Source organism: Mus pahari, chromosome 17 (genome assembly GCF_900095145.1).
Source record: "Mus pahari chromosome 17, PAHARI_EIJ_v1.1, whole genome shotgun sequence".
Classification (NCBI taxonomy): Eukaryota; Metazoa; Chordata; class Mammalia; order Rodentia; family Muridae; genus Mus; species Mus pahari.
Genome location: NC_034606.1, coordinates 65930923 through 65952317, shown reverse-complemented (window position 1 = coordinate 65952317; position 21395 = coordinate 65930923). Strand labels below are relative to the sequence as shown.

The window sequence follows — 21395 nt, the reverse complement described above, 5'->3', positions numbered from 1 at the left end:
GAGAGGCTGGATGTGTACCCGGTGCCACACAGCCAGCATGTGTCCTGCTTGGAGCTTACCATTTAGTCTCCCACCTATTTGCACAGCTGGGTTTCCTGATCATGCTCACTCAGGCTGACCCATGTGAGCAAGGCAAGAGGCTGCTTCTAGAATGTTCCCGACTGTTGGGAAAGACTGGATAGCATGCTGGTGAAGGACAGTCAGACCCAGGGACCCTTGGCTATCTCCATTTCTTCTGTGTCCCCAGAACACCAAGCTGGAGGCTGCTGTGACTCAGTCTGAGCAGCAGGGAGAGGCTGCCCTCGCTGATGCCCGCTGCAAGCTGGCTGAGCTGGAGGGTGCCCTGCAGAAGGCCAAGCAGGACATGGCCTGCCTGCTCAAGGAGTACCAGGAGGTGATGAACTCCAAGCTGGGGCTGGACGTCGAGATCATCACCTACAGGCGCCTGCTGGAGGGCGAGGAGCAGAGGTGAGCTGAGAAGAACCTTGTGGGAATTCATTTGAGGGGCCAGACTGTCTTAAACATGCAAGCTGGCTAGAGCCTGTCAGTCCTTGGATGGAAGGAGATGACCCTGGTTCTCCCAGGGAACTGTCTTGTCCCAAGTGTGACACACAAATCTATCCACCCTACTCCAGGCCAGGCTTCAGTGCTAATGCTACCTGTCACATATCATATGCTCTATGTCAAGAGCCAGTTTTTAATTCTACATCCTGTCAAGGAAGCATACTATCTGAAAATGGGCAGATTGGCTCAACAGCCAGCACATTTCCCATGGACACAAAGTTACTAAGCTGCAGAGCTGGGATCCAACACTGGATCCTGGGCTTCTACAGCCCATTCAAAGCTTCCTTTGAGATTAAGCTCAAGTATAATAAGGATGATGTACCCTGTCTACATCTGGCTCTATCTAGTCCTTGCTACAAGCACTATTGGCATTCAGCAGACTGATTTCAGGGCGTGTGTTGTGTGTGAAAGTTGCAATTCCACTCACTGCTACTCTGAAACCAGGAGACCTGGTCTCCATGGTATCAAAGAAAGAAAGTTAACATTTGATGAGGATTTGGGAAAGCCCTTCCTGCCTTTCAGGAAATAGAGTCTACCTAGAACAAAAACTGACTCTCTGTCCCTGGGCAACTGTCTCCAGGAATCCAGTTCACTGCTTGGAACTAATGGCACTTTCTTTCCCCCTAGGCTGTGCGAGGGTGTGGGCTCTGTGAATGTCTGTAAGTATCTGCTAGAAATGCAANCCTAGAAAAATGGCTTTGGGAATGGGCAAAGCTAATCACAAGGCTACCCCACTGAACTTCCAATGGTCCCCAACTTCCTCTTCTCCCGGCTCTTCTTTAAGGACTTCTGGGGATGGGAAAGGGTATCCAATAGTTGAGTGCCCCTTACTGGTGGTCACCAGGAATTGCAACCCAGGGAGATGGGTCTAAGGGTTGAAAAAACAGAACCTGTCATGTTAACCACTGACCCCTTGAGGAGGAGGCAGGCCCTATATGTGAAGCCCTCAGGGACATCTGGTGGGTGGGTGACACCCCAGCAAGCCCCTCATTCCTCCCTGTTCCTCTTCCCACAGGTGTCAGCAGCTCCCGTGGAGGAGTCACATGTGGGGGCCTCACTTATGGCACAACCCCAGGGCGCCAGATTGCCTCTGGACCCTCTGTCACTGGGGGCAGCATCTCAGTGATGGCCCCTGACTCCTGCTCTCCTTGCCAGCCCCGCGCCTCCAGCTTCACCTGTGGGAGCAGCCGCTCAGTGCGCTTTGCTTAGTGTCAGTACCTCCAAATGAGCCACCTGTCTGCCCCAGAGTGGAGTGGTGTGTGAATGGAAAATGTGTGCTTGCTTCCAGAATCTTCCAGATGTTCCTGTTTAGGGTCACGCTCCTCTGCCTTCTCCTTTTAGGGAGTTGTCTCCCAGTTCTCCTCTGGCTTCACTTTAGGTCATTCCCAACCCTTCCCTTAACCCCAACCTGTCTTCAGATACTTGTAAATGATTTGTATTATTCACCAAGCTCTCCGGGACACTACCGGTCACCCAGGCTGACTGAACAATAAAGTGTGGCCTTCTTGGGTCAAGGCATGATCCTAACCACCCAGCCATACCCCCCCAAAACAAGAACCAGAGGGAACCCTTCCCAAGCAGCTCCCACTTCTGGCCCCAGGTACAAGAACTGCAAGCACCTGCCTATCATTGGTTGGGTTACTAACCTCCTTAGCTGACTGCCTTCCTTTGGGGCAAACTGCTCTAACCACACTTCTTGGGTTACCTCCCAGAAAATAGTCTGTTCTCTGGGGAGGCCTACTACCTACAGCCCCTGGCTAGGGGGCTTTGAACAGATCTCGCTGTTCAAGAAGCCTTTGCACATTTCAAAGACCCCCATACTTGCTCCAGGCCTCCCCTGCCTGTGCACAGGGAACTGTCCAAGGGAGAGGTGGTGGGATGGGGACTATGGCCACTTTCTGTCTGTGGGTGCCTCGCCTTCTGGGTTGACCCCATCTGTGTTTCAATAAACGCTGCTTCGATGCAAAGATGTGTGATGTTTTGTGTCACTATCTCAATCCCCTGTTTGTACCAGCCAACCAATCTTAGGTGAGCCCCAAGGGGCTTATCCGGTCACCCCTGTGACTCCTCTTTTTCCTGTCCATTCTCACACCCTGATCCACACTCATCCTCCTCTCCCCCTGCCAGCCTGGAACACAGTTCTAGTTCTCTTTATAGCCATCCCCCACCCAAAAATAAGCCATCTTGTCATCCTAGTTAGGGTTACTACTGCTGTGATGAAAACCCTTGGCCAAGCCGGGCGTGGTGGCGCACGCCTTTAATCCCAGCACTCGGGAGGCAGAGGCAGGCGGATTTCTGAGTTTGAGGCCAGCCTGGTCTACAAAGTGAGTTCCAGGACAGCCAGGGCTATCCAGAGAAACCCTGTCTTGAAAAACCAAAAAAAAAAAAAGAAAGAAAGAAAGAAAAGAAAAGAAAAGAAAAGAAAAGAAAAAGAAAAAGAAAAAGAAAGAAAAGAAAACCCTTGGCCAAAGCTATAGGAGAGGAAGGAGTTAATTTGCCTTGTGCTTCCATATTGTGCTCATCATTGAAGGAAGCCAGGACAGGATCTCTTGACAGGGCAGGAGGGGCACTGCTGACCAGCTTGCTTCCCACAGCTTGCTCAGCCTGCTTTCGTATAGAACCCAGGGCCACTATGGGCTGGACCCACCCCAATCTATCACTAATTAAGAAAATACCCTACAGGCTTGCCTACAGCCTGAACTTACGCAGGCATTTTCTCACTTGAGGCTCCCTCCTCTCTGGTGACTCTAGTTTGTGTCACGTGGACGGAAATCTACCTAGCACAGCCAACTCCTGTCATCTTGACATTCAATCATGTCACTGTTAAAGCCACGAACTTTCCTTCCTTTCCCCCATCCCCCACAGCCACCATCACACATTAATATAAACATCACAATATGAAACATTTTACAAATTTAAAGCATCCCACCGTCCTACAAATTCAAATAGCTTTAAAGCTTCTCTTTTAAAAATCCAAAGCCTTGGGCTGGAGAGATGGCTCAGCAGTTAAGAGCACCGACTTCTCTTTCAAAGGTCCTGAGTTCAAATCCCAGCAACCACATGGTGGTTCACAACCATCCATAATGACACCAAGAGAGAAGAACCAGGGACAGTCATGATCAATTCTATGCAAAACTTCAACTGTGTATGTAACTCAATGTTCAATGTCTGAGATACACTCATGAGCTGTGGGCTCCTCCAAAGGGCCTGGATCACTTCTCTGTCTCTACCATAGCACACACAGCTTGGATTCTAGGCAACACTCTATTCCACCTGTGCTGCTGTTCTTGGTGGTCATCCTATGGTACTGGCGAATTCTATGGTACACAGCAAAACGCTGAGCTGCACTTCCACCAATCGCCTCTCCTGGGCTATCTTCAGAAACCCCAGCCCTGCCACTCAGTGCCAAGCCTCAGGGTGTTCTCTGTGACCCAATCATGCTTTCAAAATGAGCACCACATGGGTGACTCTTAACCTTATCAAGTTAAGGCTCCCAGAATGAGATCCAACCCTGAACAGAACTGGAATTGGTACCAGGATAGTGAGACATTGCTGTGACAGACCTGACGGTGTTGTGGGGAGGGTTGTGGAAGGTCTTTGGAACTTTAAGTTAGGAAAGCCATTGAGCATTGAGAGCTCAATGGGCTGTCCTGTAGGAGTTTGGAAGGTAAGAATGTTAAGAGTGGTACAGACAACGGAGGTTGTGTCTAAATGACCAGTTTCCTCACCATTCTGGGCAAAGGGGCAGCTCAAGTCAGGATGCCCTGGGGGCTTGGGTACTTTTGGCTTCTGTTGGACAAATTGGCCCCAGGACCCTTGTGCACCCTACCCACCTCCTCCAATCTTAGCTGTGGTGATGGACGGCATCCCAGCTTCCCAGGGGCCAACTTCCACTGCCTGGGCTCCCTCTGCTCGCTGTGCTTGGGCTTCCCCTTCTAACAAAGCTGCTGCTTTGTTAACCATGCCTCCCCCACCCCCTGCCTGGCCTTGCTGTCCAGGTTTCCTGTTTGAGGGCTGTGAGCGAGGGAAGGAGGGGCGTTGTCTCTGGATACCTACCCACTCCACACAGCATAATCCCCAAGGCACAGCGGATGAGCTGGGAGCCCCCAAACTCACAGAACCACAAAGGCTCGGAGAGATGGACTGTACCCCCCTCCCCCAGGTAAAGGACCTGAGACTCCTACACCCTTGGTGAGTTAGGACCTCACCACTAGGAACTGCTAAGACACCAGTGATCCACTTCCTACCTGCCCTGCCCCACGCCACACCCAAGTTCAATACTCCTTCCTGTGGGGTTAAATACATAGACTCCTCAAATGTCAACATGTCCTTGGCGATGTCCCCATCCTCTATAGCCTGTGCCCATCCACACCTGGCTAGCCAATGGAGCTCACTCACAGAGGATTTTTATTAAGACCACCTTAGGCTGCTTCCACCCCTACTCTGTAGGCCTCAGACTCAGAGACTTCCAATCAGCTCCCCAGAGCCCCTCATATTCACTCTGCCCTGGCATAAAACCCTCACCTCACAGACACATGAACCTCTACATCAGGGATCAGACATTTGGAAGTCCCAGCACAGAGGTTCCCTCCTCCCTACCTAGGGATATAGACACACCCATTCCTCCATCCAAGGATCCAGGAACAAACCCTCCTCAACACACACACACACACAGCCTAGGCTCTGGGACCTCTCTTATAACCATATCTCCCTCCATGATCATCATCCCCAAAGAATCTCAGAGGCAGAGGACAGGACCTCTTATAAGTATTAGAACACCAAGGCCCAGAGCTCAGAAGGGCTAACTGTGGGTGTCTTGGGGAGTTTTCTGGGTCACCAAAGTCCAGGGCCTTAAAGAACTGAATGTGTTTGATCTCACCTCAAAACTACAGGCTGGCAACAGAGGGCGTGGGGGTGCAAGTAGACCCTCCCTGAAAGGGAAAAGGTCTTCAACATCCACCTGTAACCACAACCTCCTGTACCCAGTGGCCATATTAAATGATCTCAGGAGAGGCACTGGAACCAGCTCCAGGCTGGACAAGGGCCAAGGTGGCACCATGGATGGGGGTCCAGCACCTTAAAGCCATACCTGTGTCTGAACCCCAGTCCTGAGCACACTACCCCCTCTGCTCCCTGTGAGTACCACTCCTAGCTAGTCGATGCAGCTCTCTCAGAGAGGCCCTTTATTAAAGCCAACAGCAGTTTCAGACCATCTTCCAGGCTCGGGACAGGGACATAAGGTGGATAAAGGGGTATGAGGTCTCTCCAAGCCTACAGCTTGGTTGTATGTGCTCAGTTGTGGGTGCCCCTGCGGGTAGATGTAGTCTTGATGGAATAGGCCCTGAGGGCTCCGGGTCCCCCACTAAAGCTCAGAGCATTGCTTCCCATGGTTCCCCCGAAGATAAGCTTGCTGCCATTGGCCCCAGTGGAATTCACAACCGCTGGAAGAGGAGAGGATCTGTTAGTACACACTCCCCTACCCAGGGAACCCACCCTTTCCCCTCCCCACCCCCCACCACAGCTGCCCCTCTCCTCTATCTGCCTCCCCTCTCTAACAGCCATCCCCCAGCAGCCCAAATGAAACTTCCCATAGTGACAGGAGCCCCTCCCTCCACAGGAGCTCAAAGCCTTCTCTCACTTGGCTTCCCACTACCCCACCCCTGCTCTGGGCCACTGAGCTGGGTGGATATGAGTTCCATGGAATCTGCCAGAACTGTATATGGAGTTGGGGGGAGAGGGCTCCCAGCCACACAAGCCAGGCCTTTGGACCAGTCTACCCCGCTAAAGACCCAGCTAAGTCTCCACAGTTCAAGGTGTGGCCAAGAACTTACAGATGTTCACAGGTCCCATTCCGTCTCCAGACAACCTGTGGAGCAGAGGACAGATCCATGAGAGTAGCTCTTACCTCAGTGCTGAGCTGGCACCACTGGCTACCTGCTTCCAGCCCCGAAGCAGAATGCCCATCCTTCTTTCCTCGTTCCCAGCTCGCCCTTAGCCTTGTTTGAAAATACCTGAGAGACCCCTCTCCCAGCCAAAGTCCCTCCATGTCTCACCTCTAAATTGGTCCTACCTCCAGAACCAAGGTGGCAGGTCTATTTGTGAAGACTGATACATTGCACTCAGTTTCCCTATGAGCCCTGAGCACCTAGGGCTTGGGAAACAGTTGTCATGTTTATTGTTTGCGAGCGGCTCTGCCCTTCCTCCCCAGAAGCTCTCAGAATGGGCTGTTGCCTGCAGACTCCTGTGTCCAGCCCCTAGCATGAGGCCTGGAATTAACAATTACTTAATAGGTGCTGAAATAATTAATGAATTGTTCACTGACTAACTTCAGCCCCAGCCAGGACTGCGAGGGTGGGGGCAGGCAGGGCGGCTTTCAGAAACCCGTGGGCCTGAAACAGGCATTGCAGTGGAAATTAAAAATCGGTCTGAGGCAGCTGGGTGTGTTTGTTTGGTGACTCAGAGTCCCATTGTCACCAAGCTCTTGGCCTTGGGGTTCAATTTGTTTGATTTGGGTAAAAGACACCTTATGTTGATGGGGTGGGGACTGATGCCTCAGCAGCCTTAAACGGTGGAGAAAAGAAGAGACTTCCAGGATGCTGGATCAAATGGTAGAAATTGCTAGAAGGTGGAGCAGTCAAGGTCAGGACACCTTCGAGCAGCAAGTCCTTGTCAGATTGCCCAGTGTACTGTCTAAAGGGCTCAGGGGGAAGAGACCTAAAGTCCAAGGAAGGGTGACTGATTTGGTTTTTCCTTTCTATTCTATGTATATGTTGATTTTGTGACTATATTTGCAACATTGTATCTCAAAGAATACAAACTATTAACAATTAAGAAAGTTTCAGAGCTGCACAGTCCCGGATGTGCCCAGGAATCACTGAGGGGTTGAGGGATTTAAAACAGGAAAAATCAAGACTCTGGGCCCCGTATAAGTAGAAAGAAGGTTCAGAGAGAGCCGCCTGAGTGGCAGTAAACTTGCCTTCCAGGGGCCTCTGATGTTTAGTTCCTCTTCCCACAAAGAAGCCAGGGGGGTAAATAAGAGTACTTATAAATAGTGTAGTGTAATAAATTATACTGAATAGGGTATACAGACCTTCCTCTACATCTGACCTGCACCCTCAAACATGTTTCCCCCTCCTCCTACCACCTAGGCTTTCTGCCCCAACACACCCCTGCCTTCCTACCCATTCCATTCTTCCTCACCTACACACATACAGCTCAAGAATAATGCTCAGGAAAGAAAAAGTTCTTCTGTTAAACTTAGTATTTAAAAAGAAAAAAAATGCAAGTTCCGGGGACCAAGTAGATGGCTCCACGGTAAGAGAGAATACCTACCAAGTCTGACAACCTGAGTTTAATCACACGATAGAGGGAGAGAATCTACTCCCAAAAGTTGTTTTATGACCTTCACAGTGTGGCATATATATATATATATATATATATATATATATATATACACACACACACACAAATGGTTTTTTAATTAGGATTTTTAAGTGCAAGAAAATAAATATTAAATAATAATTAATAATAATAATAACAATAAATGTTGAAGTGCATGTTCCTGGTCTATAAACACTCTCCCTTTGCAGATGTTTTATCTCCACGATGTATGCACTTCCTCCCTGAGGGTAGAAACATGGCTTACATATTATCTGACTCTATGTTGGGTTCTAACAAGTGGAAACTAACAAGTCTACACCCATGCCTATGCCTCTCCAAATTCTAACCATCCCCAGGGCACAGCCTCTTCCTGCAGAAGCAATCAGCCACTGCAGGAGTAAGAACAAAACCAGCCACAGATTGAAGTGCTCTGTCCTGCCGGAAGCCAACCCAACCCCTGCCAGTCCTGCTCACACTGCAGGTGACTGTGCAAACAGCTCTGGGGACAGAGGAACTCCCAGCACACCAAGAGCCACATGGTTAGCCCAGTTAGCCATGAAAAGCAGCCTAGCCCTGTGGACGTCCATGGTCAGGAATCAGCAGGCGTCAACTGCATACTATGCTGTCCCTCGGTTAATTGAACCACAGTCTGTCCCTCTGTAGACCCTGGAGGCAGTGCTCCTGACCTGCCTTCCTGAATACCTGCTGAGAACCAAGTAAGAGAGCCCTGCTAGGGGCTGAGGAGACAGCTCAGAGGATAAGAACACTTGCTGAACAAGCACTAGGATCTGAATTTGACTCCTCAGAAACAAAAAAGCCAAGGGTGTGTGTGTGTGTGTGTGTGTGTGTGTGTGTGTGTCCACGAACATCCCTGTAACCACAGTGCTATTAGGGAGCAGCTGGAAGATAGGAGGATCACGTGCCCTTCCCCCAGTCTTGAGCAGGCTAAATAGACCTTAAGTGCTTGAACCTTAAGGACCCAGGTGGAGTCAATTTCCTACAGGAGTAGACTGCCTGCTGAGCTTGCTTTGTGACTCAATCCAGCTGAAACAAAGGATGGGTCTGTGGGCTTTTCCCTATATAAACGCAGTACTGACTATTAAACTTTGAGCCTTGATCAGAAACTTTTGTCTTGGCTTCATCCTTCTCTCACACACCATCCTTTTCATTTCCAGCCCCCCTTTCAGGTAACCCAGTCCATCCATGGCTGCTGGACAGCTACAGCTATCCACCAGCTGAGCTCCAGTTTCGGTAAGAGACCCTCTCTCAAAATCAGGCAGACACCGAGGACACTGGCACCCTCCTCTGTCCTCCAAGCATCAGCTTGGATGTGGGAACCTGTGCACACACATGTGTGCATACACCAGATGCACGCACCAAACACACATTTACACATGCATAGGCCAAGAAGTACACTATTTTTTTAAAGCCCTGCTAATGGCCCCGTGTGGGACTTAACATATAGCCTTTTCTTCTAGAACAGTGGTTCTTAAACCTGTGGGTCATGAAGTCAGAGGACTCATTGTCAGGGGTCACATATGAGGTATCCTGCACATCAGATACTCACATTATGATTCTTAACAGTAGCAAAATCACAGTTATGAAGTAACAATGAAAGTAATTTTATGGTTGGGGTCAGGACAACATGAGGAACTGTATAAAAAGGTCACAGCTTCAGGAAGGTTGAGGACCACTGCTCTAGGAGGACATTTTCTACAGGGCTAAGAAGCAATCATAGGTTTTGCGCACCCTCTCACCCTATGCCCTGCAGAGGAGGGGCACCTGGGTGATGCCTGTAGGTCTATCAATAACAAGGACAGACCTTCCTGACCCCAACTTAGCACATAGCTTGTCTGACTGACTAGATTGTATCTCTCACCGGCTCTCCTCTCCTTCCAGTAGCTTGCGGTAGGTGGCGATCTCAATGTCCAGCGCCAGCTTGGTGTTCAGGAGCTCCTGGTACTCTCGAAGCTGCCGGGCCATGTCCTGCTTGGCCCTCTGCAGGGCAGCCTCCAGCTCCCCCTGCTTGGCATGAGCATCCTTGAGTGCCAGCTCCCCTTGTTCCTCCGCCTCCGCGATGCTGGACTCTAACTTGGCACGCTGTGGGCAGTAGTGAAGCCACGAGTGAGAAGCCAGCTGACCGCTCACTGCCTTCCCACCAACCCATTCTGCAGCAAGCATCTGCCCATCTCGCTGAGGATGGCTTTACCGTCCCTGCCTACTCCCCTGAATACCAGGGAATGCTGAAGGTTATACACAAGGATATGAGGTCCAGTGCTCAGGGTCTGGTGCTGGCTCTGCTGCATTCTAGTGGTGTAGCCTTGGGTGAATTAACTGCTTCTCCTCTTTCTAAAATAGTAATGGTTACAGCATCTACTTCACAGGTTTACTGTGAGGATAAGATAAGCTAGGACACACAGGTCAGGCTAGAGAGACGGCTCAGTCTTTAAGAGTACTGTTGCTCTTGCAGAGGACCCAGGTTCAATTCCCAGCACGTACATAGACATTCACAACTGTCCCAAAGGCCAGTCCTAGGATGCATGTGATATACATACGTACACGTAAGCAGGACCTTCATACACATGAAATAAAGCAAATAAATATGAGCCTCAATTTTTAATTATAATTTTAAGAGTCTTAAAAAAAAGAGATGTGCAAAGGTCTCAACCTGATACCTAGACATTGTCTATCAATATTGCTATCGATTACAAACCCTAGCACCTGCCAACCCCCAACCCCCAACCCCCCCCACCAGAGTTCCGAGGCCATGGGATCCTGATTGGATCACAGATGCCGGCAGATAACAAGAATCAGATGCCATCTTTAAAACAGGAACCAGCAATTTTAAAGAAAATGGGCAGGAATGTGGGAGAAGTTGGAAGGAGGAAGGGATGTAATTACATTTTAATTAAAAGGTATTTTAAAAATATATATGATAAAACAAGAAGCATGTTTGAATAGAAGGCTTGGATCTGAGACTGTACCCTGTAGGTTGGGGCAGGGTGACACCAGCTCCCGTGAGCTGGGGTCTGCCATGAGCATTGCGGCTGCCCCTGTTTTGGGAGCTTCTGTCGTTTGGGTCTTGATTGTGCCACAAAAGCCCATGTGTTGAAGGTACTGTCCCAGCTGATGGTGTTTATTGGGGGGAGGTAGGACTTTTAGTGGACAGCCCTGGTGGACAGAACTGAGGTCACTGGGGGTATGTCCATGAAGGGATATGAGGAGCCCTGATCCATCTCTCCATACACACACACACACACACACACACACACACACACACACACACACACGCCATGATGTTCTGCATAGCTACCCACTCAAAGTGATTATGCTCAGTGATCGGGCACTAAAACCATGAACCAAAATAACTCTTATTCTCCTCTAAGTTGGTTCTCGGGCATTTTTTCCACATAGGTAGATAGCTGACTAACACAGCCACTCACAAGAGTGGTCTCATCCTCCCAGTCCCTACACCCCAGCCAAGAGCTTCTCCACTCTCCTCAAGGACCCCTCTCCACCCTAGGGTCTTCTCTCAGCTGTAGTCTGCCTCTCAGTGGGCACCGCTCAGTGGATTCTTCCCACACTAATGTCCCCTGGGCCAGGGCCGGCCCGCTGCTTCCGGAGACCCTTCCCAGCCCCTGGAGGCCCACAGTTGTGATAGCTGACTGAGTAGGATCACACGAAAGTGGATGGATGTGGGGAAGGTGACAAGGTTTGAGAAAGTGCCCTTGTTCTTCTGAGCCTCCTCTCCTGGCCAAAAGCCTGGACTGTTTCAGTGCAGGGCTATGCTCTGCACTGCATCTGCATCCAAGCATCCACCCTTGTGTATAAACCAGCCTACAGGGCTCAGGGACTTCTGGGGGAGTCATCCCCAGATCCCCACCGCAGCTGCTGCGGGTATCACCTGCTCCAGCTGAATTGTCCTAAGCATCTCCACCAGGGCTCAGGGGAGCCTTCCCTCATCAACACCCCCAATTCCGACTTCCAACCAAATTCCTGTGCTCTCAGCCCCTGCTACAAGACTTTTGTCCCTATGGTGTGACAGGTTCCAGAAGGCAGGACCAGTGAGCCAGACAGATGGTTTATTCGCTCAAGGAGTATGTAATTCCAGCCAAGAGAAAACTGCCAGTACCTTAATAATAGCCTCAAACCCTCCAGTGCTTCAAAGAACTTCAGATGGGCTGTGGGTGTGATGCTGGGAGTTTAAAGAAGCCAACCCCCACAAGGGGACTCTGGCCCTAAATCCCAGGGACGAGAAAGCAACGGCCATAGGCAGAGCTGGGAGAATCACATTCCAGCTGGATGGAAAGGCCTTGGAGCATAAATGTTTAGTAAAAGCAAGCTTCAGGAAGCAGGCTAGCATGGCCTGATCAAAAGAAGGAGGGGTGTCGTCCAGAGTGAAGACAGGGGTGGGACATGTATGGACTTCTGATAGGTGTGCCGTAAGCCCCAGAACTAGGAGCAGAGTGTTCAGCATCATAAGTGGTTCATCTTCAGCAGGCAGCCCGAGGTCCCTTCCACAGGCTCCATGCCAATCCATGACTCTTACCAGGTTCAACCCTAAGCCAGGGTCTGGCCAACCTCACGCTACCTGGAGGTCTCACGAAGGACCTGAGATGTGAGCTGCACCCACCTGGGCCCAGGCCTCCCAGATTCACTCTGACCCTGACCTGACCTGACTAGCTGCCTCCCACTCTCAGGCAGCAGGACAGGAGAGTGGGTTCCCACCTGGTTCTTCAAGGTGTCGATCTCTGCCTGCAGCCTCTGGATGGTGCGGTTCATCTCCGCAATCTCATTCCGGGTGTTGCGGAGGTCATCCCCGTGCTTCCCAGCCTGGGCCTGGAGTGTCTCAAACTGAAAGCCCGAGAACACAGTTACGGCAGGGTGAACCATCACCGCCAGCCACTGGGCCCTCTCCCCAGCCACAGAAAGCCCCTCCCAGCCTGCATTCCCTGGAAAGGGTGTTGCCTCTCAGCCACCACCGCTGCCCAACCCCACCCACATCCACACCCCCCAAAGGTCTCACTACAGGACATTACAACCCCTCCTAGTCAGAATCTGAGAACATGAGTCCAAGCCTGAGTTTTTACCCATGCATGCTACAGGGATCCATGCCCTATACTCCCATCAAACCTGACTTCTGGCTTCCTCCAAAGACTCCACCATTTCTTTAGCAGATTGCTCTCAGCTGTTCTGACTCTGTAGCAACAACTAAGTCTCCTGGGCCTGTCATACTGCACTTCAGGATCTAGTCCCTTGCTCTTCCACAAACTAGCTGCGTAAAGCTGGAAGCTCACTCAGCCTCTCTGTGCCTGCTTCCTCATGTTTAGAACGATGATTATAGTGTTGCACACATAAAAGGGCTATTCTGTGGGCTATGTGTGTGGAGGTGACAGGCCATTTAACACTCCTCCTAGCCCAGCCTGATGGTCACTATGAAACCGAATGCCATCAATCAGTGCGTTGCCTCATTCCTCTTCCTGTGTCCCATCAGCCTGGGTTCTCACCTAAGGCAGGAGCCTTGTCACCTTTCTCATTCTGAACTCCACTGGGGTCTGACAGGTCCTGAAGGCTGGAGACAAGGTGAGGAGCAAGGTAGCAGGCGCCAGAGCCTGGCAGAAAGAGGAAAGATAGATACCCCAGGTAGCCACACACCTTGGTCTGGTACCAAGCTTCAGCCTCTGCCCGGCTGTGGTTGGCCATCTCCTCATACTGGGCTTTGACGTCAGCAATGATACCATCCAAGTCCAGGGAGCGGCTGTTATCCATGGACAGCACCACAGATGTGTCTGAGATCTGCGACTGCAGCTCTGCTAACTCCTGCAGGGACCAGACAGGACATCGGGCTGCATGCCTGGGACGTGATCTATCCCGTTCCCAGACCTCAGTAGAACCTACCCAACCTGGAGTGAGCAGAATGGCCAGGCAGCAAGGGGCACGGACCCAGCACATACCACATAGTTCTGCCTACCCTGGCTGCTAGCATCTCAATATCAGAGTCTGGTAGGATTAAAAGAGATAATGAGACAATGTGGTCCCCTCAGGATACAAGTCTAATGTAACAGGAGTCAGTGTGGATACTGTAACCATTCTTATTCCACCATGTGACATTCTGCAGCCTTGGAAACCACAGTATAGCTGTGTTTACAGGCAGGCAAGCATGTCTACAGTATGCCATCACCTGAAAGAACACAGGACTGATTTTCTTAGAGTACATATTTTAGCCAGACATGGTGGCTCACATCTCTAAATCTAGCCCTGAGGAGGCTAAGGGTAGAGGATCCTAAGTTGGAGGCCGGCGTAGGCTGTATAATGAGTTCAAGGTCAGTCTGGGTGAAACAATCAGATTCTACCTCAAAACGTGTGCGGATGCATGTCCGAGTGTGTGTGCACGTACAGGCACACAGCAATCCAAAAAAGGTAAATACAGACACAGTTTATTAATTAATCTGTTTTCAATTTTATGACTTGCTTTTCTGTATTATTTGCAATGGGTATAAAACTACTGCCACCGATGAGAAGAGACTGCATCACGTAGAGTGTAGTTTTATATGTGTGTGTGTATACATATATGCATATACATATACATATACAGCCAGCTACATATACATAACACAAGTCAAAGATAGGAAGACCGACCCTGAGCTTGATTTTGTGAGCAGCCTAAAGACCCTCACTCCTGACAGTATCATGCATGTAGGCACCAGCTCTAGACCTAATGGAGGCTGGATGATCCCGTAAAGGCTACATCCGATAGACCAAAGAAGCATTCGGTACCCTGTCCCAGTCAAACCTCTGTCAGATGACGCCATCGTACCTCCTTCCCAAGACTAGATGCCAGATGGTATCCACTGTTATCCCCTTCCTCGGACTAGGAGACATGCCACCCACCCTGGAACTCACTGTCTCATGAAGGGTCTTGAGGAAGTTGATCTCGTCCTGCAGACTGTCCGCCTTGGCCTCCAACTCCACCTTGTTTGTGTAGGCAGCATCCACATCCTGGGGTGGAGAGATAGGACAGAGTGACACCAAGTCCTCAAGACAGAAAACAGTCCTTGGAGATGACAGCAAGTTAGCCAATCCTGCCCAAGTTTCCAAGATAAAATTCCCCTGCTTCCCCAGGCTCTCCAGGTTGCTTGCTGGATGGGTGACATTCCCATGCACCCCTGGGACCAACAACACTTGCAGCCCAAAGAACCTGAGCCCCAAACCAAACATGTACCCAACTCCCAAGGGCTTCGTGCTGTGGACAGGATCCTGACTGTGTGACCTAGAACAAGTCACGGCCGCCCTGAAAGCCTCGACTTCTCAGAGTCCACGTGAGCACAGCTTCAATCACTCAGATCCCCCTTTGCCCTCCTAAGATTAGCAACTCCAGCTGGCCTGTTTTACTGAATCACTGAGTGACTCCAAGGCAGGTGAGCCACAGGTAAAGCCCAGGTGGGAGCTAGGGTCTCTGTGAGTGGATTTGCATCACTGTGACCAAAATGCCTGACAGAAGCAAATAAAGGTGTAAGCTCCAGATCTCAGAAGTCCCAGCAAAGAGCACGGCATGGCTGACCAGAAGAGGGAGGGAATTCTTTATTCCACCCCCCCCCCGCATGTGTGTCTGTCTCTGTCTGTCTTTGTCTCTCTCCATGTCTCTCTTTCTGTCTGTCTGTCTGTCTGTCTGTCTCCCTCTCCCCCCTGTGTCTGTCTGTCTGTCTGTGCCTCTCTCTCCCTCCTTCTCTACCTGTCTCTCTCTTCCCCCCTTTCTGTGTGTGTGTGTGTGTGTGTGTGTCTGTCTGTCTGTCTCTGTCTATCTTTGTCTCTCTCTGTGTCTCTCTGTCTCTGTCTCTCTCTCCCTCTCTCTTGCTGTGTCTGTCTCTGTCTCCCTCTGCCCCGTGTATCTCTCTCTCTCTCTCTCTCTCTCTCTCTCTCTCTCTCTCTCTCTCTCTCTCTCTGTCTCTCTCTCTCTCCTTTCTGCCCAGGGCCCTAGCCCATCCATCAGATGGTATTGTCTACAGGCAAGGCAGATGGTCCTCCCTCAGTCAACCCTCTCTGGAGACATCTAAAGGTACACCTCACCAATCTTACAAGTGATTGATAGTGATATAACTGAAAGCAGGTCTTCCTGTATAGCCCTGGCTGGCCTGGCATGCACTGTGTAGTCCACGCTGGCCTCAAGCCTGCAGCAGTCCTCTGCCTGTGCCTACCAAGCACCGGAATTAAAGGTGTGTCCTAGCACATCCAACTCCTGGGTGATTCTAAATTCAGTCAAACTGGCCATGAAGACTAGCCTTTGCACTCTCTGACCTACACTTTCTTGGAAGACCTGTGAGTCTTCAAGGCCCCCGCTCTGCCTGCAGCAGGGCCTGGAACACAGAGCTGCTTGATGAGAGAGTTTGGACTCAGAATTCTAACTGGCAGGTAGCACAGGTCCCCCAAAGATGTTCCTGCAGCTTTCCAAAAGTCACTTGCATGTCTCCAGGGTCAGAGAGCTCATCTTGCTTCAAGATAGTTTATTGTTCACTCTGGAAACACCTGAGGCCACACAGGAGTCATGGGGTCTGGAGCAAGCCCTAGCAGAGAGCTGCTTTTGCGAGCCTAAGACCTCCCTATCAAAGTTCCGTCTTCTGGTCTTAGTTCTAATGCTAAAGGCCTGGAAACAACTCTATTCAGTCACCAGAGATATGCATGCACACACACACATATACAACACACACTCACACATACACACACACATATACACACACATACAAAACAGAGACACACATACACATGCACACAGAGACACACACATACAACACACACTCACACATACACACACACATATACACACACATACAAAACAGAGACACACATACACATGCACACAGAGACACACACATACAACACACACTCACACATACAGACATACACACAAACATGCACACACATATAGACACATACAGACACACACTCACAGACACACATATACATACACACAGAGACAGACACACACACTCACAGAGGCATACATATACACGCAGATGCACACACACATATAGACATACAGACACACACATACAGACACACACATACAGACACACACATATACGCACACTCACACGTAGACACACACAAACACACATGAACACACAACATGCAAACAGAGGCTGTGCTGCTCTAGTGTGGCTTTGAGACTTTTCCAAGCTTATCATTCCCTGTTTAGACCAAGGCAGGCCTTGACCACAGACCTAGCCCTGTGGTAAAGCCAGAGTCCCATCCTGTGTGTGAGATGCCCTCCAGCACCCCTGCCCCTCACCTTCTTCAGCAACACAAACTCATTCTCAGCAGCTGTGCGTCGGTTGATCTCCTCTTCATACCTGCAGGGAGGCAGGGGTGACAACACATGGCTTAGCCTCCAAACACTCACACACAACACTCCCCTCAATGACACACCTCAGAGAGCGGGGGTCAGGCTACAAAACACAATTTCTCTCACCTCCATACCGAGGCCCAAGGTTCTGAGTCTCGGCATGGAAGGAAGGGGCTCGGGAAATGTATGTGAATTAAAAGCCAAAGGCTGCAGCTACTGATGGGGAGAGCAATCATAGCCATGCTTAGGGGCTGGCTGTACATGGAGCCTGCGCTGGTGTGCACTTCCTGCGGGATAACTCACACCCCCCCCCCAACAGCCCCACAACATAATGCTGTAACTGTCAGAGCTGAAAACATAGAGGCAGGTCACCTGCCCAGGTCACTGTACTACAAAGGGACAATCCCTAGCCTAACTCCCCACAGCTGACACAGCCTGACCACTAGGTAGGCCCACCCCTGAGGTGTGAAGAGGAAGCTCAAAGGGGAGAAGCTTGTTGAAGCAGGACAAAGCACATGAAATCCTGAAAAGCCAAGCCTGAATGGCATAGCCTGTATCTTTCCCCCAAATCCCTCCTCCTCTGAAGGAGCTGGCACCTGGCTTTGGGAGGATCTCTGCAAGCAGGGCAAAAAGGGAAGAGTATGCATTTGCCTGTTCCGGTGTGTATGTGGAGAATCAAAAGAAAATTCAAGAACAGGTGGGAAAGTGGGGATGAAGAACGGAGAGCTCAGGAACTCAGGAATTGCCTGCTGAGACTGGCGGCAGGTAGCCCGAATGGCTTTGGTAGAAAGCACGGTACCAGGCAAGAGCCAGGCTGGGGACATCCACACATCCAGAGTGGTACTTCAGTCCCACAGAAGCTACACCTGCAAGGCTCTCTGAAGCTCCACCTTGGGGCTGGGTTGCTGGGCTCCAAATAGGCTTGAGCTCTCAGGGCAGCCGTTCCCCTTCCCTGTGCCTGCTGCCTGTTCCTCATTCGTCCTCTACCTGGAGCTCACAGAAGCTGGCTGCTCTGAGGTAAGGGGAGCTGGGTGTGGGCTGACTGCCTGACAATGGGGGCTGGCTGGCTGGCTACCCAGAATCCTCTTGCCCTGCACCTGTCTGGTTCCACCTTCTATGAGATTGTCTGTTGACTTTTGCCCAAGGGAAGCAGCTGGTGGGAGACACTCCCCAGAGGTCCTGTTTGTTCTTCTCCAGTCAGAGCTGGTCCCTCTTAGTCACACAACCACACACAGAGCACACTAGCTGTCCCCAGTGCTCAGGCGGAGGGGGGTGGGGGCAGCAGAGGGAGCCCTGCTCAAGTCTTAGGCTTTGCTTTCTGTTCAGTGAGAAGAAAGCGTTGCAGGGGACATTCAAAGGTGCCCACAAATCCCAGGTTTCCTGTCTCTGGTGGCTCCATCCCTGGTCTGCCCTGGGCCCCGCTGTGTCATGCAAAACTGTCAACCCCATCTGTTTCTTTCCTTCTCATATCAGCTCTTTGGCCCCTCCTGGGAATTAAGGACCCAACTTCAAGAACAAGTTTCCTATGACCTGCTATGTGATTTTGACTGTCCCATAGACTGTCTGGTTTCCAGTTCTTCATCGGCATGAGGTGGGAAAGGCTGTTCTAGAATAATCTGTGAGGGCTATAAGTTCTGAAGCATTCCTGTCATAGGACGCCTTCTACTCATGGTGCCTAGGGACTTAGTCAGGCACCAAAAAAGGAACTAGCACTGTCAAGGTAGACAGGGTCATCTCTGACTAAGTTGGGGGAAAAAATGGCCAGAACGTCCCAGCAACAGCCCCCGGGGGCAAGAAGGAGAGGTGAGGCAGGGACTGTGTCAACAAAGGCCATAGCTCCAGCCGTTCCAGTGCTGAGCAGCTGTGCACTCTGACCCCTGAACCAGGGACACTTGCAGAGTGTCTGTGTGTGAGAGGCATACTGTCCCAGGGGGCTGGGATCCTCCAAGAGGCACCAGGGACATTACTTATTCTTGAAATCTTCCACCACATCCTGTATGTTCCGCAGTTCCACCTCCAGGCGGCCCCCATCCAGCTGCAGTGTCTCAAGCTGCTGCCGCAGCCCAGCAATCTGAGCCTCGAAGATGCGGGGAAGCTGGCTGCTCTTGGCTGACTTCTGTTCCTGCAGCAGCGCCCACTTGGTCTCCAGCATCTTGTTCTGTTGTTCCAGGAAGCGCACCTGGAGGGGTGTGGAAGAGGAGGAACCTGAGGGGCCAGACTATACCACCACAGATGTTGAAAAGTCTGGAACCACTGTGTAGCAGAGCCCATGTGTCCACCAGTTGTGCTCACCCCTCATCCCTAGGACCCTAGGGATATAAACCATGGAGTGGGCGAGCTTGGTTTAGTGGAGTACATGGTTTCTAGCCAATTCTGCTTCGATGGTATTCTCTACCTCTGCCCTTTAAATAGCCCCTTCCGTTCTTCTCTGAAGCTGGGGGTGAGAGGGTATTAGGGGACTGACTGGACTAGCCCCTCCTTCCACACTGGAATTTTTCTTTCTTCCTCAGTATCTTCTCTCCTTCCTCTTATCTCAGCCTGAAGGTGGGAGGCAAGAAAAACCCTCGAAACCAGCAGCCTGGGGAATCAAGAGCTGGATTAGGACGGCACAGCTCTGCTTAAAGCAGGAAGTAGGGCTAGAGCAACCTGGGAGGCTTCTTTTAAGGATTTCTGGGGCAGAACAGTACAGGCGGGAAGACTGGAAGGGAGACAACGCTGAAGCAAGGGATTGGTCCTAGCCAGAGGGCCAGACAGGACTGCAGGCCTCAGTTTCCTAGAAGCCCTTGAATGACCAGGATGGACAGCCAGGGAGTATACCTTCCAAAGGGTCCCTCAACCAAGTCCCGATCTCCCACAGAGCCATCTGCAAAGGCAGAGGTAACCTTACCTCTTACCAACAAAGGAAGGTAGAGGAACAGGCGGGTGAGTAGGGCAGAAGCCTCCCTCTGCCAGGCCTTTATTCTCAGCATCTACTTCAGATACATCATTCTCCCATCGGGAAAGGAAGAGCCATCCCACCCCATTCCTGACTCCTCACAACCTCCACCCAGGGAAAGGGACCCAGACACCAAAGAACTAACTGCTGGCCTTGGCCTCCAGAGCTCCCAGCCTCACACCTGTAACAAAACCCTAACCCTAACCCTAACCCTAACCCTAACCCTAACCCTAACCCTAACCCTAACCCTAACCCTGAGACCAGTCAACTAAGGAAGCTGGAGAGAACTTGGGGGACAAACCTTAAGTCCTTGAGGAAAGGAAGGGGCCCAAGGCCAGTTGTTGGAGGAGCGGAGTTTGGAGACTAAAGGAGAGTGTAAGGAGAGGTACTACACAGGGCCCACCGAAGACACAAGAGGAAAGAGACCTGCACCAGTCTCCCAGGGCAAGGCGTGGCTGGAAAGAACCGCTAGGGTATGACTGAGGCTGCCTCACCTTGTCGATGAAGGAGGCGAATTTGTTGTTGAGGGTCTTGATCTGCTCATGCTCCTCCTGGCGCACCTGCTGGATGGTGGGATCGATGTCCACACTCAGTGGCGCCAGCAAGCTCTGATTGATGGTGATCTCGCGGATGCCAGCGCCCACCGGGCCCCCATAAGCGGAGCGCACGGCCACACGAGGCCTGGATGTGCCCAGGCCATAAAGGCTCCTGCTGCCGAAGCCGGCGCGGCCCGAGCTCAGGCGCACCTGAGCCCCGCGGCCCGGGTAAGCAGTGGAGCGAGAGCTGAAGTGGATGGACATAGCGGCTGGACGCGGCGAGGAGCAGCGCGAACTCCCTGACCTCAGGCAGTCTGCGACCTTTTATCCCTCCATGCGGGCGGAGGCTGAGCGCACACAGGTGGGGACAGGGCGGGGCTGGCCGCTGGCCACCTTTCTCTGCAGCCAGGGCCCTCCTGTCCGCCTGCCTTCTGCCTCCGCACCGCCCCCCAGCCGCCGCCCAAGGCTCTTCGTCCACTCGGGAAGTGTCTGCAGGAGGCCGAGACACCATCGTGAGACACCCACACCTCAGGCAAGTTGCCCAAGGTACCCACAGCCTAGAAATCTCTGGACCGCAAAGAGACCACCTTACAATTGGCAGGGGAAGGCTTCCTGGAGCAGGTCCGAGGAGTGAATACCT

General features: G+C 51.4%; 2 protein-coding genes across 2 annotated transcripts in view; one reads left to right on the top strand and one right to left on the bottom strand.

Annotated features, from left to right (window-relative positions):
* The window catches only part of LOC110335233 (keratin, type II cuticular 87-like), a 7923-nt gene extending 5441 nt beyond the window's left edge, over window positions 1–2482 (top strand). Inside the window, 3 exon segments of the mRNA XM_021217313.2 lie at window positions 140–468; window positions 1192–1223; window positions 1580–2482. Of these exon segments, the coding sequence (XP_021072972.1) occupies window positions 140–468; window positions 1192–1223; window positions 1580–1773 (555 nt within the window). The 3' untranslated portion in view covers window positions 1774–2482.
* Window positions 2483–5717: 3235 nt separating this feature from the next.
* On the bottom strand, window positions 5718–21135 carry Krt7 (keratin 7). Its single transcript, XM_021217312.2, has 9 exons — window positions 20714–21135; window positions 19252–19463; window positions 17231–17291; window positions 14848–14943; window positions 13600–13764; window positions 12673–12798; window positions 9824–10044; window positions 6396–6430; window positions 5718–6005 (listed from the first exon to the last, which is right to left on the bottom strand). Exons 1-9 carry the CDS (start codon window positions 21017–21019, stop codon window positions 5857–5859), a joined length of 1371 nt encoding a protein of 456 aa, XP_021072971.1. The 5' UTR covers window positions 21020–21135; the 3' UTR covers window positions 5718–5856.
* Between the last annotated feature and the right edge of the window lie 260 nt (window positions 21136–21395).